The sequence below is a fragment of the Geospiza fortis genome, unplaced genomic scaffold (assembly GCF_000277835.1).
Source record: "Geospiza fortis unplaced genomic scaffold, GeoFor_1.0 scaffold72, whole genome shotgun sequence".
Taxonomy (NCBI): Eukaryota; Metazoa; Chordata; class Aves; order Passeriformes; family Thraupidae; genus Geospiza; species Geospiza fortis.
In genome coordinates, this window is record NW_005054338.1 from 2415864 (window position 1) to 2428341 (window position 12478).

A 12478-nucleotide genomic window follows, 5' to 3' on the forward strand; every position below is an offset into this window, starting at 1 on the left:
GCTTTGAGCATACATCAGGGATGGCTCCTGTCACTGTCCCAGCTTTGGTGCACGTTGGCTGCAGGGGAAGGAATTGCTCATGGGCTGACTGCTCTCTGTAAATGGCTTCCTTGTAGCTGCAATTCTCCCTCCAGCACCTCCACCCTTAGCTTGTGGTCTTGAGAGGGATTTTTCACTGCTCTGCTTGCAGCAAATCAAGGCAGTTGCAATCAAGCTCAGGCTGGACACCTGCCCTGGTGAGGCTCTTGCTGGCCCTGTGCATCTCTGCATTCAGCTCCCACCATTTCCCACCAGGTGGGACAGCCCACCTGGGCTTAATGACTTTTGGAAGTTTGAAACTAGGATAAATGCGAGTGGGAATGCCTTATAAATCTGGTTGGGAATTGTTCTTCTTGTTACCAGTAGATTTGATTAGTGGAGCCATGAGCTAGCTGTAAAGTCTAACTTAAAAATGCCAATTTAAAGTACTTAGGGAAATGTCTGCCACTCTGAGAAGTGCTCACTGAGCAGAGAAACACATCTGATTGTGATCAGCAGCATCTTGTGCCTGACTCGGTGTCTCCTCCTTCAGCCTTGCAGCTGTGAAGTCTCTTTGGGATTCCTGGGGAGACAAGGAGGCTCAATTCTCTTATGTGGTCCTCCATCATGTGCATGGGGTTGTAGGAGCTGGACTGAAAAGGCCACCTGATAGTAAATCAGTCTGGGGTGAGTTACTGCTGTGGGGCAGAGTTGGTAGGGCAAGGGAAAGGCTAAGTGACCTAGAAGCATTTGAATAATAATTCTTGCCTCTTTGTACCAGATTGAATTAGACACTAGAAAATTTACAGCAGGGAACACCTTTTGCATTAGCTGGATTAAACTTTTGCTGTCCCTGATGAAGATGGGTGTACTAAAAGCACTTGTGCCTAATCTAAAGCCCCTACAGAAGCTGAGAGAGCTGCAGAGCTTGCAGCTTGTTGGATATCCATGTCTGCAGCTGCCCTGTGCATGGTTTGCTGCCTATAGGAGGCAACGCCAGGCTTGCTTCAGGAAAGCCCTTTGCACCGAGTCCTTGCTCAAGTGAGAAGTGAAAGCAGTTGCTTATTCTGAGAATGACTGACTGTTTTGATGAAGCAAGGAGTCCCCTTCCAGAGATGAGCAAGGCACTCCCCTCCTTTCTGTTTCTGACGAGGCTCTGGAAGGATTTGGAGGGTGAAAGGCTGCCTTGTTTAATTATATATTCAAAGTTAATCTTCTCCACCTTCAGACTGAAAAAGTAGATCGGTTTCCTCTTCCCACATATCAAACAGCAGCTGGAGATCTACTTGTCTTGCTCCTGTTACAGTACCCTGGACTTTTTTATTAGAGTCTTTATTCCATGATGTGCTAGAAGATCATAAAATCATAGAAAAATTTGGCTTGCAAAGGACCTTAAAGATCATCTAGTTCCAAACCCACTGCCATGGGCAGGAACACCAGTGTTGAATCCCATGTGGCATTATAATATTTTCCTTATTTTGATTCTTTTTCTTACAAATAAATCGGAGGGAAACTTAAATTATTTGAACTTTGTGTTAGTGCCCCTCTGAAAGGGATCCTAAAGGGAGTAGGAAGGGCTCACAGGAATCCTGAAGCATTTTACCTTGACTTTCCATAGGGCTAACATTCATTGGTGTAAAAAATTGGAAGCTAATGGCCTAAAATACTTTCCTTTTTAAATGTAATTATTTGGGCTGCCCAACATTTGGTCTTGTAACCTGAATCCTGATCGTATCAGCAGTTTCCTCCAACAACAACAACACACAAACTCTAATGCTGAACTTGAAGGGCACAGCTTTGCTTTGGGCCATGCTGTGTTTCACAAATATGTGATAGAGTATTGATGACAAATTAATTGAGTCTCTGCCTTCTGCAAGTGAAGGAGAATTGGCCTCTGCTTCTTCAGCCCTGGAGGGTCACAGGTTTGTTTGTTGTTTCTATCTATGAGTAAAACCCATAGAAAAATATAAATACAAACAAACCCCATGACAGATACATTCTTTATGAACAGGATTATCTGTAATAATTTTAGCTGGCTAACTTGTAGGCATTTAGTCTGGGCTGTCCTTTCAGCTGCAGGCCAGCGTACACTTGAAGTGAAGCACCATGCAGGGTACTCATCTCTCTCCTCATTCTTCCCTGAGCCCAGGGAGCTCTCTTGGGTTCAGAATTTTGCTCTCAGAGAGCAGCAGTGAGGCAAGACCCATCACACCCAGCATCATCCAGAGTCACAGGGATCACTGCCAGGGGAAGATGGTGGTGTCTGAGAAAAGCTGCCCAGCAAGCAGCTCTGGCAGCTCTGGGCTGTTGGGAGAAGGCCCTGCAGGATCTGCCTTTAAACACCTTTGTATGTAACCACAGTTGCATCAATAAATCTCTTGTGCTGGGATTGGTTTTCCTGGGCTCCACTGAGAAACTCGGTTTCCAGGAGGATAAAACATTTCATTTACAGCTGTGTTACTGAATTTTGGTAACCCCTAAAAGTAAAACCCTTAAATGAATCACTTAATAAGGCCCATGGGAGAGAAAACAATTTATGGTAGACAGATGTGATCTGAATTTACAAGTAATTCAGCTTTTACGGTCTGTATTTCTCAAACTATTATCAGGAATCATGGTCTAACCCAATCCAGATGCACACTAAAAACATAGAGGAGGAAAATCCTATTAAAAAGAAATGTTCTGGCATGCTTCAAGGGCCCAGGCCATGTTCCAGTGAATCACTTCAGCTGGTCCCCATTGGTAGTGGCTGCATTGGGCCAGCCCTGTGGATTGGACCCCAGCCAGCTTTGGGGTGCAGCATCCCTCCCTCATGCTGTGTTTTGGAGCATGGTGACTGTGTCTGGATGTGGGTCTGGGACGAGGCGTGTCTTTCCAGGACTGGAGCAGCAGGCAGTGTGGGCAGGAGGCTGGAGCTGAGTTTGCTGCCCTGTGCAGGAGAGCTGGTGCTGGGCCCGAGCTGGGGCTCGAAGCTGTGAAACCACGCAGGGCTCTCGAGGCGGGCGCCCGCAGTGCAGCCTCCCTGCCGGCCCCAGGCTTCCTCTGCCTGGGCTCTGGGGCTGCTCTCGGCCTCTCACCACTGCCTTTTTCTCGCTTGCTGGCCGCAGCATTTCTGAAGTGCCTTTTTTTTTTTTCTTTTTTTCTTTTTTTTTTCACCCATGCTTCAGAAAGTAAAAGGCCGCAGGGGTTTGTTACAGAGGTGCTGGCAGAGCTGCTCTGGGGAGTTGCCAGCCTCGAGTCGAGATGTGGGAGTGCAGGGAGCTGCAGCAGCAGGAGGGAGTGCCCAGGCACAGAGGAGAGCAGCTGGGTGGGAGCAGAGGAAAAGGGGGAACAAATTCCAGGCTTTGGAAGGAGGAGGTGCTGGGAAGAAACGTCTCAGGAGCAGAAGCACAGGTGCTGACAGAGCTCCAGGTGTAGGCAGTTGGGATTGAGGAGGGCTGACAACCTGGGCAGTGCTCTACTCAGTGACTGTCTCCTCTCAGTTCTGGTATGTGAGTATTGGAAAGGCACTGTGCAACTCCCAGTAGGCACTGGGTGACCTGGGAGGTGGGAATCATCAGTGAAATATTTGCTATTTGTGCTTTGCTATTTGTTTACTGTTTGTGCTTTGCTCTGTGTGAGGCCCTGAGTGTGACTGCTCCCTCAGGCCTGGCATGTTTTGCTCTGCCCAGCTCCCATCACCAGCTCATCTGCTGCGACCTTGGCCTCAGCCCCCAGACCGTGGCTGATGAGGGACAGAAAGCACATTTTGGTGGTGCCTAAGGGACTGGCCTCGTGTTTTGAAGAGGCAATAACCCCTCCTCTGGTGATGTAAAAACCTAAACGGGTCCTGTTCACCTGAATGGATGGTAACTGTTTCAACTGCCACTTGTTCATTGGGCTTCCTATCTCTCTGACCTTTCTTTCAATAGGCTTTGTACCTTCTATCTTTTCTCTCACTTTCTAATCCAGAGCCCTGTTTCAAAGGTTATTATTTAGAAAGTGCTTTGTACATTTTGCTTTGTTTAAGAATATAGAAATCAAACGTATTAAGGAAGGAAATAACACGAACTAACAGATAGGACAAGGGGAAGTAGCTTCAAGCTGCACCAGCTTGAAGGTTGGATATGAGGAAAATTTTCTGTGCTGAAAGGGTGGTTAGGCATTGCAACAGACTCCCCAGGGAAATGGTGGAGTCACCATCCCTGGAAATGTTCATAAAATCAATAGATGTGACACTTCACAATATGGTTTAGTGGGCATGGTGGTATTTGGCTGAAGGTTGAACTTGATGATATCGGAGTTCTTTTCCCACCCTAATAATTCTATTCATTTTATTGTTTTTTTTCCTAAACATTGGACTTTGTCATAGTCTCAAAGCATGTTTTTCCAGGGACAATCACAGCCAGAGCAGCAGGCCTTCCCTCACTGACCAGCTTTAATCCATTACCTGGGATGCTGGAGGCCAGGCTGCGCCACACAAGCACCGTGTGGGCACTTGGTTGGCTCTGCAGAGTCAGCCGAGGTTGACAATGGCTGGCACAGGGCCACAGCTAAATCCCCTGCACTCTTGACATCTCCTCCACAGTCCTCAATGTCTCCTGCTTCGTCTCCTCCTGGTCTGGGGATTTTATTAGTGCTGGAGAAATATGGGACTTGAGATGATTGTGTGAATGTGCCTGGCTTTGGTACAAAAAGAGGGATTCAGGGCCAGGATACCCAAAGAGTACACAAAAATGCTGCCTTCAGCAGCATCTCAGATGCCTCCAGGCTGGTGTAAAATATTGTCCTGTGAACTGTTTAGAAGAAAATGTCTGGGAAGGTAATCTCAGCTCATTTGTTGGTTTTATATACAATGTTGGGCAAATAATGTAATCTCTCTGTCTCTGCTTACCCCATATAAATGAAATTTTATAGTCCTGAGGAAATGTGGTGAAGGGTATTTTTCATAAAGTGCTTGAACCATATTTTTTAAATGACAGAAAAAGAGAGGGAAGAAGGAAAACCATCTAGGATCTCAATTTATTTCAATGGATTTGTTTCTAAATGCATGATAGAGGGAAAAAATGAATGCAAGCTCCTAGTTCAGACAAACAAACAAATCTACTCTGTGGTATTTTTCCTGGGTGTGTGAGGCTGTCAGAGGGAACAGTGATTGTTTATCTTCATCAAAGGGCTTTTCAGGTTATTGATAATTTTTGTCTTTCTTTTTTGAACTCACTCCAAATCTGCACAAAGCACAACACAGATTAATTTTAAGGCATTTGTTTGTTTGGTTTTTTATATAACTGTGCAATACAGCTTTTCCTTGGGGGATGGACATAGAGCTGCATATTGGATCTATAGTTACTTAGCCTTTGATTTTTTTAGCTATACTTGGTGAACTTTCTACATCTTTATTAACTGGTACAGGGGCAGTTTTATCAGGTTTATCTGCTGAAACCCAACAATCTTAAGGTTGGATTAAGACTGGATGTGGTCAGTGTATAAATATTTAAATGGTGGCTGAAAAGATGGAGACTCCTTTTTTAGCAGTCACATGGAAAACATGAGGGGCAATGGGTTCAAATTACTCTCGGAGCATTGAATGTGATGGTGTCAAACTTTCTTTCTATCAAGTGCAGAATTGAAAAGCTCTCCCCTAAAATTTTGTCCAAACAATGTATTTTCTCACACACACTTGATGAAGGAAGCCTTAACCAGGCCCAGTCATGAATCCCTGCAGGAGATGCTGCTGGGTTTTCCCAGAAAATTAATGTCCTGTGTTGGCTGGGGGAGCTTGCAAAGATTTCTGTCCATGGAGGTACTCTCAGCTGGCTGAGGTCCTGGACAGTCTGGTTTAACTGAATGTCTTTAGAGAGAAGGCTGGATTTGCCAGGGTCCTTTTTGACCAGATTATTCCTACAGTTATATTCAGAATTCCATCTCCTTTGCCAAGGGGCAGTGTTGCCCTCACACTGGCTATTATTTTTCCATGGAGTGGTATGCAGCACTGCCACATTTATGCTGCCAAGCACCCAGGGACACAAATGACTTTGTTTGCTGATGTATCTGATCTTTTTGTGCAGATGCTGCATCAGTTCTTGGCCTCACAGATCCCAGGCTCTGCTACATGCTGGATGGATTCCTCTTCATTTATGCAGTGGTCATGACAGCCCTTTTTGTGAAGGCAAAGGTCAGTCTAACCCAACACAGATGCATTTGGATTTGGTGGTGTAAGGTAGCTGAGCTGGGCTGGAAAGTGGGACTGGAGGGGAGCCATCCCTTAGAATGAAACCTTTCTATTCTTTTACATTCTTCCTCTCTCTCTTTTTTCTTTTTTCCCCCCTCTGTTTCTGGTGTCCACTAGAGCAACCTGAAGTAGTTATTTCCAAAGAGTATATGAGAGTGTTTTGATGTTACACTTATGGATACATCAGAGATTCTGGACTTTGTAGATGGGAAGCAACTGATCAAGAGTAACGTGGATTTTTTTCTCCTGCTTTGTCATTGAAAAGAGAGGAAGGGATACACAGAACATACAGGGAAAATGACAAGCTTGTGAAGGATGTATTAATATGTCTCAACAATTCAGACATCTTTGATACTGTGAGTGTGATGATGCAACAACCCAAACAAACACAGGAGAGGACTTGGGTAATTGCTACAAATGTGATTCTATACCTAAATATAGACTGAGCTAGAAGGTTACTTTTAATAAAGAATTGAATGTGATAATAACTCAAAAAGAGTAAATCAATACAGAATGTAGTTTGACAGGGCTTTTGTTTAAACACTACAACACAAAGCAGCTGCTCTCATTGATCCAAAACTGGCCCTCTTTACCTGAAATTTTGGCTTAGTAATTGATTTCTCGTAAGTATTGTGAGCAGCTGAGCTGAAGAACAGCTACAGAAGGGATAATCCTTTACCTCTTTGCTAGCTGCCACTCACATCAACTTATTGGGGTGGCACCAGAGCCCTGGCAAGCCAAGTGCTGCTCCTGAGGGGTGCAGGGATTCCCTGCAGCAAGCCCAACAGCTTTGCAGGCAGCTGGAAAGCCCAAGTCCGAGGGAGGCACAAGATTAGGACAGGAAGAGAATGGAGAGACAAAATCTGGGGAGGATGAGCTGGTGTTATGTGAAATAAAATGACTTGGCTGCTGAGGGCAGGCTGCTGTGTGGGTTGCCCTGTTTCTGATGAGGGTAACTGGTAGGAGAGGGAGTGAAAGGACTGAGGGGAGCCACTGTGTCTCTGCTCATGGAATGGTCTCTATGGTCTCTCTTGCAGCTCAGCCAGGCCTCTGAACCCCAGCTGCAGGCAGGCCAGGATGACGTGTACAACGTGAGTAACTGCTGGTCTTTGTTCCCTAATCCACCATGCAGACAGACCTTTGGGGCACAGGGACACTGAACTGGCTGCTGGTCAGAAAAGCTTTGCATGAGCCAGCTGATGAGTACGGCTGTAGATGTGTGCAGCATGGCAGCTGTAAGGAGGAAAGGTAAAACCTCACAGGGACAGCTTCTGGTGTCAGCACTCTGGCCAGATGCTGGAGAACTCTTTGGGCTGTTGGTTCCTGATTTGGCCCACTGAGCTCCAGGTTGGCAGGAGCCCAGGCTGTTTGCTGTGCTGCCCCATGGAACAAACAGGTTTGTGAGAGCTCTGGCTGTGTGTGCAGGCACTGCCCCTGTTGCTGATGCTGTTTGATGTGGGCTGGGCAAAGGGCAAATGCCAAGGAATGCTGTGGAGCTGCCTTTGCACCTGCAGCTCTTCCACTCTCAAGTGTATGGAGCCTGAGCTCCACACAGCCCCTGTGCCTCCATTCCCAAGCTTTCCTGTTGCCCCACAGCAAGCCCTGCTGTACCTGATCATATCAGAGAAGTGCCTTGTCCTGTGCCCTGACCAAGGGCAGCATCTTTAGGCAGTGAAAGAGGACAGAGACAAGATCCTGCCTGAGCCTCCACACTAAATTGCCCACTCATGGCAGCATTAAACTCTAGCTATTTTTGCTATGTCTAGATGTCTTTTAATTTTTTTTTCTCACGCTTTTGACCATAGCCACATCCTGTAATGAGTTCTGTTTAACTCTGTAATGTCTGAACACTAATGCAATTTCTTTTCAGTTTAAGTGTAGCCTATCACCTCTCAAGTAGTGCTCTGTCAGCTGTGTTATTTTGACCTGAAATCTCTCCTTTGCCCTTGTCCAAGGTAACCTTTTCCAGCTAAGAATTGTGTTGGGCATAAAATTTCTGTAGCTCCTTGATGCAAATTTAGATGAGCAGCTCTGCAAGAAAAACGAAGCTTGTGGCCCTTCACTCTCCAGTGGGAGAGAAAGCATGAAAGTCAGAGCCCCTTCCCCTCATGCTCTCTAGTTTTCAACTCATTTCCACTTAGGAAAGGTCCTAGATGCAACAGCTTGCAGTTTTGTGTCATTCCCATGGCTTAAATGTAGACCTTTTTGTTGACAGTTGCATTAGGGAGTAGAAAGAATTTCTAGTTCAGTGATAGTCCTTGTGAGCTGAGCTGGGCTCCCTTTCTTTGCTGAGATCTGCTCTTATCTCATTATCACGGTGTCCATCCAGTGCTTTCTCTCTCCCGTTTCAGAAACTCTCCCGTGGGCACAGAGACGATTACGATGTTCTGGGAGGAAAGCGACGAGCAGACCCCGAGCTGGGCGGGAGACACCAGGTAACCTCCAGGCACATGTGCGCCTCTGTGCTTTGATCTGGTGCCTCCTCCCACGCCGTGTCACAGCGCTGCTCACACGGGCAGCCACCCCAGCGCCTTCCTGGGGAGGGAACGACGCGATCTGTGTCGTAAGCCGGGCGGGGGGCGCAGGGGGCAGCAGCGAAGCTCCCCCTCCCCTTTGATCTCTGCCCCCTCGCCGGGCCGGGAGCTCGCAGCCACCGGGGTGGGAAGTGACACCCGGGCCCGGGGCGGATGCGGAGGAGGCCCAGCAGCCTCACAGAGCTCGCTGCTTCTGATGCCATCAAACAGGCGCCCACAAAGCAGAGCAGCAGCCAAAACAACTCTTTGTGCTGCACGGCCCATCACTTTCAAAGGAAAAGGGAGGGAAAACCTCCTGCATCAGCAGGTGACAGCTGTAGGGGGTGAGCAGAGAAGAACTAAGTTTTACCAATTGCTAAAGTGAAATTAATTTCCCCCAGAACAAGTTGTCTGAACAGAGCCTTACGGGTGGAGGGAGGATGGACTGGAATGGGCAGGGAAAGATCATAGAGCCACAGCTGTGCCAGGGAGCAAATGCATAAGCACATACAAGGTGCTGGGGGATGCTGGTAGTGCAATGTATGGGCAACTTTTTACTTCTGTTTTACAGCAGAGGAGAAAGAACCCTCAGGACACTGTCTACACTGTGAGTAGAGCACTCTGGAGGGAGCAGAGAGGGAGGGATGGCTGGGAACAGGAGATTCTGTTTCATAGGAGACTTTCCCCCCTGCCACCCAACTGGTTCAAAACTCAACAGCTGCTTTTCTGCTTTTCAAGACTTCCCTTCCACCCAATCCTTCCCAGCAGACCCTCTGTTTTTGCTAGAAAATTTCTGCTCACTTCTGAGTGACAGGAGCAAAACATTGGGGAGATGTAGAAAATAATTTGGATCAAGATATCTGCTAATGCCTAATGCTAGTGACTAACCAACCTTGATCCCATGTGATTGCTGCTGCAGTACTTCCTGTGCATGGACTCCAGCCCTGTGACTGCTCTCTGGCAAAGGCCAAATACCAGTGCATCTAAGAGGGGCTGCTTAGGAACCTCTTGCTGGAGTTAATTTGACTCTGGCTAAATGTGGTGGTCTGTGCTCCAAAGCAGATACAGGAATGTAGATTCTCATGTCTTAACTTGGGTCTTTCTGGGTCTTTGGTGCTTGAGGAATGAGCTTGTTTCCAAGACCTTTACTGCTATTGAATGAGACACTCTGAGTTCAGCTGGTTTTAAATGTGGCTACCCAGGGGCTGCCTTGGCTTTTCCATTGTCACACTGACTCTTTTCCCTTCTCTGTCTGCAGTCACTGCAGAAGGACAAGATGGGTGAGGCATACAGTGAGATTGGAATGAAGGGAGAGGTGAGTCTTACTTTCCTTCCTGGTGAAAACATGGCAACAGAAAACATTCCAGCTTTTGGCCAGAAAAGCCCTGGCAGCTGCCCTGGCTGGGGGGGCTGAAGGAAGGTCTGGTGTCAAGTGCTGCAATGGTCCAGCAGCACTGGAAGATTTTGGGGCATGTTTCTCCAGAGCAGCTCAGAGCTGCAGGTTTATGGTTTCCCCTCCATGGGCTGCTGAGGCTGGCTGGTGTTCCAGGATCAGAAGAGCAAGTGCCAGCCCCTCCTTGTGCCTGACTTCTGACAAGGAACAGGGGAAATGTCCTCCTTCCCACAGCTCTGCTCTCAAATGTTTAAGAAGGCACACATCAGTCACAGCAGAGGGAGAGTTTTTAGCTCTGTGCACAAACTGCTGGGGGAGGAGGGCTTGTGTCAAAAACAAACCATCTGGGGACACTTGTTAATGGCAAAATGAAAAATTGCTCTGACCTACACAAGTTCTATTTTATGTCAAAGTGTCATATATATATATATATATATATAACCTTTCATTTCCTTCTGACACATGAAAAAAGGGGCATTTCAAAACAAAGTTTGGTGTTGAGAAATGCTGAAGCAACACCAACATTTACTATCTTCCCCTTTTTTATTCTAATGCTCCTCAGCCAGAGTCAAGCTGTGTCTATGAGCTATGGGGTTATAAAGTGGCACCATGTTTTTTGAATGTTTCTGTTTCTGGAGGGACAAGAACACCAAAGCCCTTGTCCCACTCTAAATATATGATCATTTAATAGCTTGCTGCAATTTTAACTGTAACAAGCACTACTCCTTGACACATTTGTGATACAATCTAATACTAAATAATCAGTGTCTACAGAAATGCTGCCAAATCTCTATACATACAGTGAATCAAAGAAATAGCAACATTCTAACAGTATGACAGGGAAATATGTCAGCAAACAAAACCAATTTGTTTTTATTTCCTATCCTCTCTATTTTCTCCTTAACAGCCCTTGCAGCGTGTCAGGGCTGGTCCAGACTTACCAGGTGCTTTCCTGTGCAGAGCAGAGTCCAGGCCATGCACAGCTGGTACATCCTGTACACCCTCAGCACAGCATGGGGGAACTCAGGGGCTTCTTTCTTTTTGCATAATCAGGAAAGCACCCATTAATCAGTCTATGCTTGTTTTATTTTCCCAAAGCAGCAGAGGCGGCGAGGCAAAGGCAATGAAGGTCTCTACCAGGTAGGCACCACCTCCCACAGCTGCTCCCCTCACCTGTGGTTGGATATCCAATGGCAATGTCAGGGAGGCACAGAGAAGTGTTTTTATGATGATTTTATGTCTGTTCATTTAATTACTGATGCTCATTCTAGCATCAGTTAGCTCTTAATAATACACAAATAAAATGTACCCCAAAGATCTGCAGAACCAGTTAGGATGATTTGCTGCAGTCATATTTTCATAACCATTATTCAGGATGTACCTTGCCTTCAGGTAAATAATAGCTATTTGTACCACACAAAGACTAAAGAATCACTCAGGAGTAAAAACCTCTGTAGGGGGGGAAAAATCAGACTCATGCTCCTGACTGAGCCCCTGCCATCCGGCTGCTGCCAGTCAGCCAGGAAGAAGTAAGCGCTCACACTCATCCCTCACCTGTTTTTCTGGTTTTCTCTTTTTCAGGGCCTCAGTGCAGCAACCAAGGACACTTATGATGCTCTCCAAATGCAGCCTTTGCCCCCTCGCTAGGTGGGAGCCTCACAGGGGATGGGCAGGAGTGAGAGATGCCCACCTGCTTTGGGGAGGAGAGGGGGAAAAGCCTTTTTCATCCAGCACAAGCACTGTGTGTTTTCTGTGTGCAAGAACCTCCTTGGGTTCGTGCACAGCAGCTGGACCTGGCCTTTTCCTTCTCTCTCTCCTGAATTATATAACTGCTTCTGCTATTAGTATGTACATATCTGTAAAGTTGTTTCCAATTCTAGGGGGTATTAGGCTGATTTTTTTTTTTTTTGGTCAGGTTTGTTTTGTGGGGACCAGACCACACCTTCTAACAATCACAGCTATTTCCATAGGTCTTCCTGAGTATTAAGACATGGAATTATGGCTTTAGTGCATTTAAAAAATTTGCAAAGATTTATTTACTGTATTTACTGTATTTACTTCCTGTAGTATTTATCTTAAGACTATTTCACCCTTTTTGCTTTAAATTTGCCTTTAAGAAACTGCTTCAGTGGAGGGCAACTTTTTTTCCTTAATTATAAAGACTGATATGATGTTACCACAGTGAAGCAGAGAGGCTGAATGCCAACTTTCCAGTAGGAAGAAAATGAGCACCAATATCCAAAAAAAGATCAAGCAATAGCACTGCCACTCATCCATAAATATGAGCCAGGTAGGCTGAGTGAGAGACTTCTCTGAAGGCAGAAAAACAAAAAACAAGGAGAT

At 46.3% G+C, this 12478-nt stretch overlaps 1 protein-coding gene across 1 annotated transcript in view; it reads left to right on the forward strand.

Moving 5' to 3' along the window:
* Positions 1–11782, forward strand: part of CD247 (CD247 molecule) — a gene marked incomplete at its 5' end in the record, with an annotated part of 45582 nt that extends 33800 nt beyond the window's left edge. Inside the window, 7 exon segments of the mRNA XM_031058112.1 lie at positions 6066–6172; positions 7267–7320; positions 8581–8664; positions 9314–9349; positions 10001–10057; positions 11234–11275; positions 11717–11782. Coding sequence (XP_030913972.1) covers positions 6066–6172; positions 7267–7320; positions 8581–8664; positions 9314–9349; positions 10001–10057; positions 11234–11275; positions 11717–11782 — 446 coding nt within the window.
* Between the last annotated feature and the right edge of the window lie 696 nt (positions 11783–12478).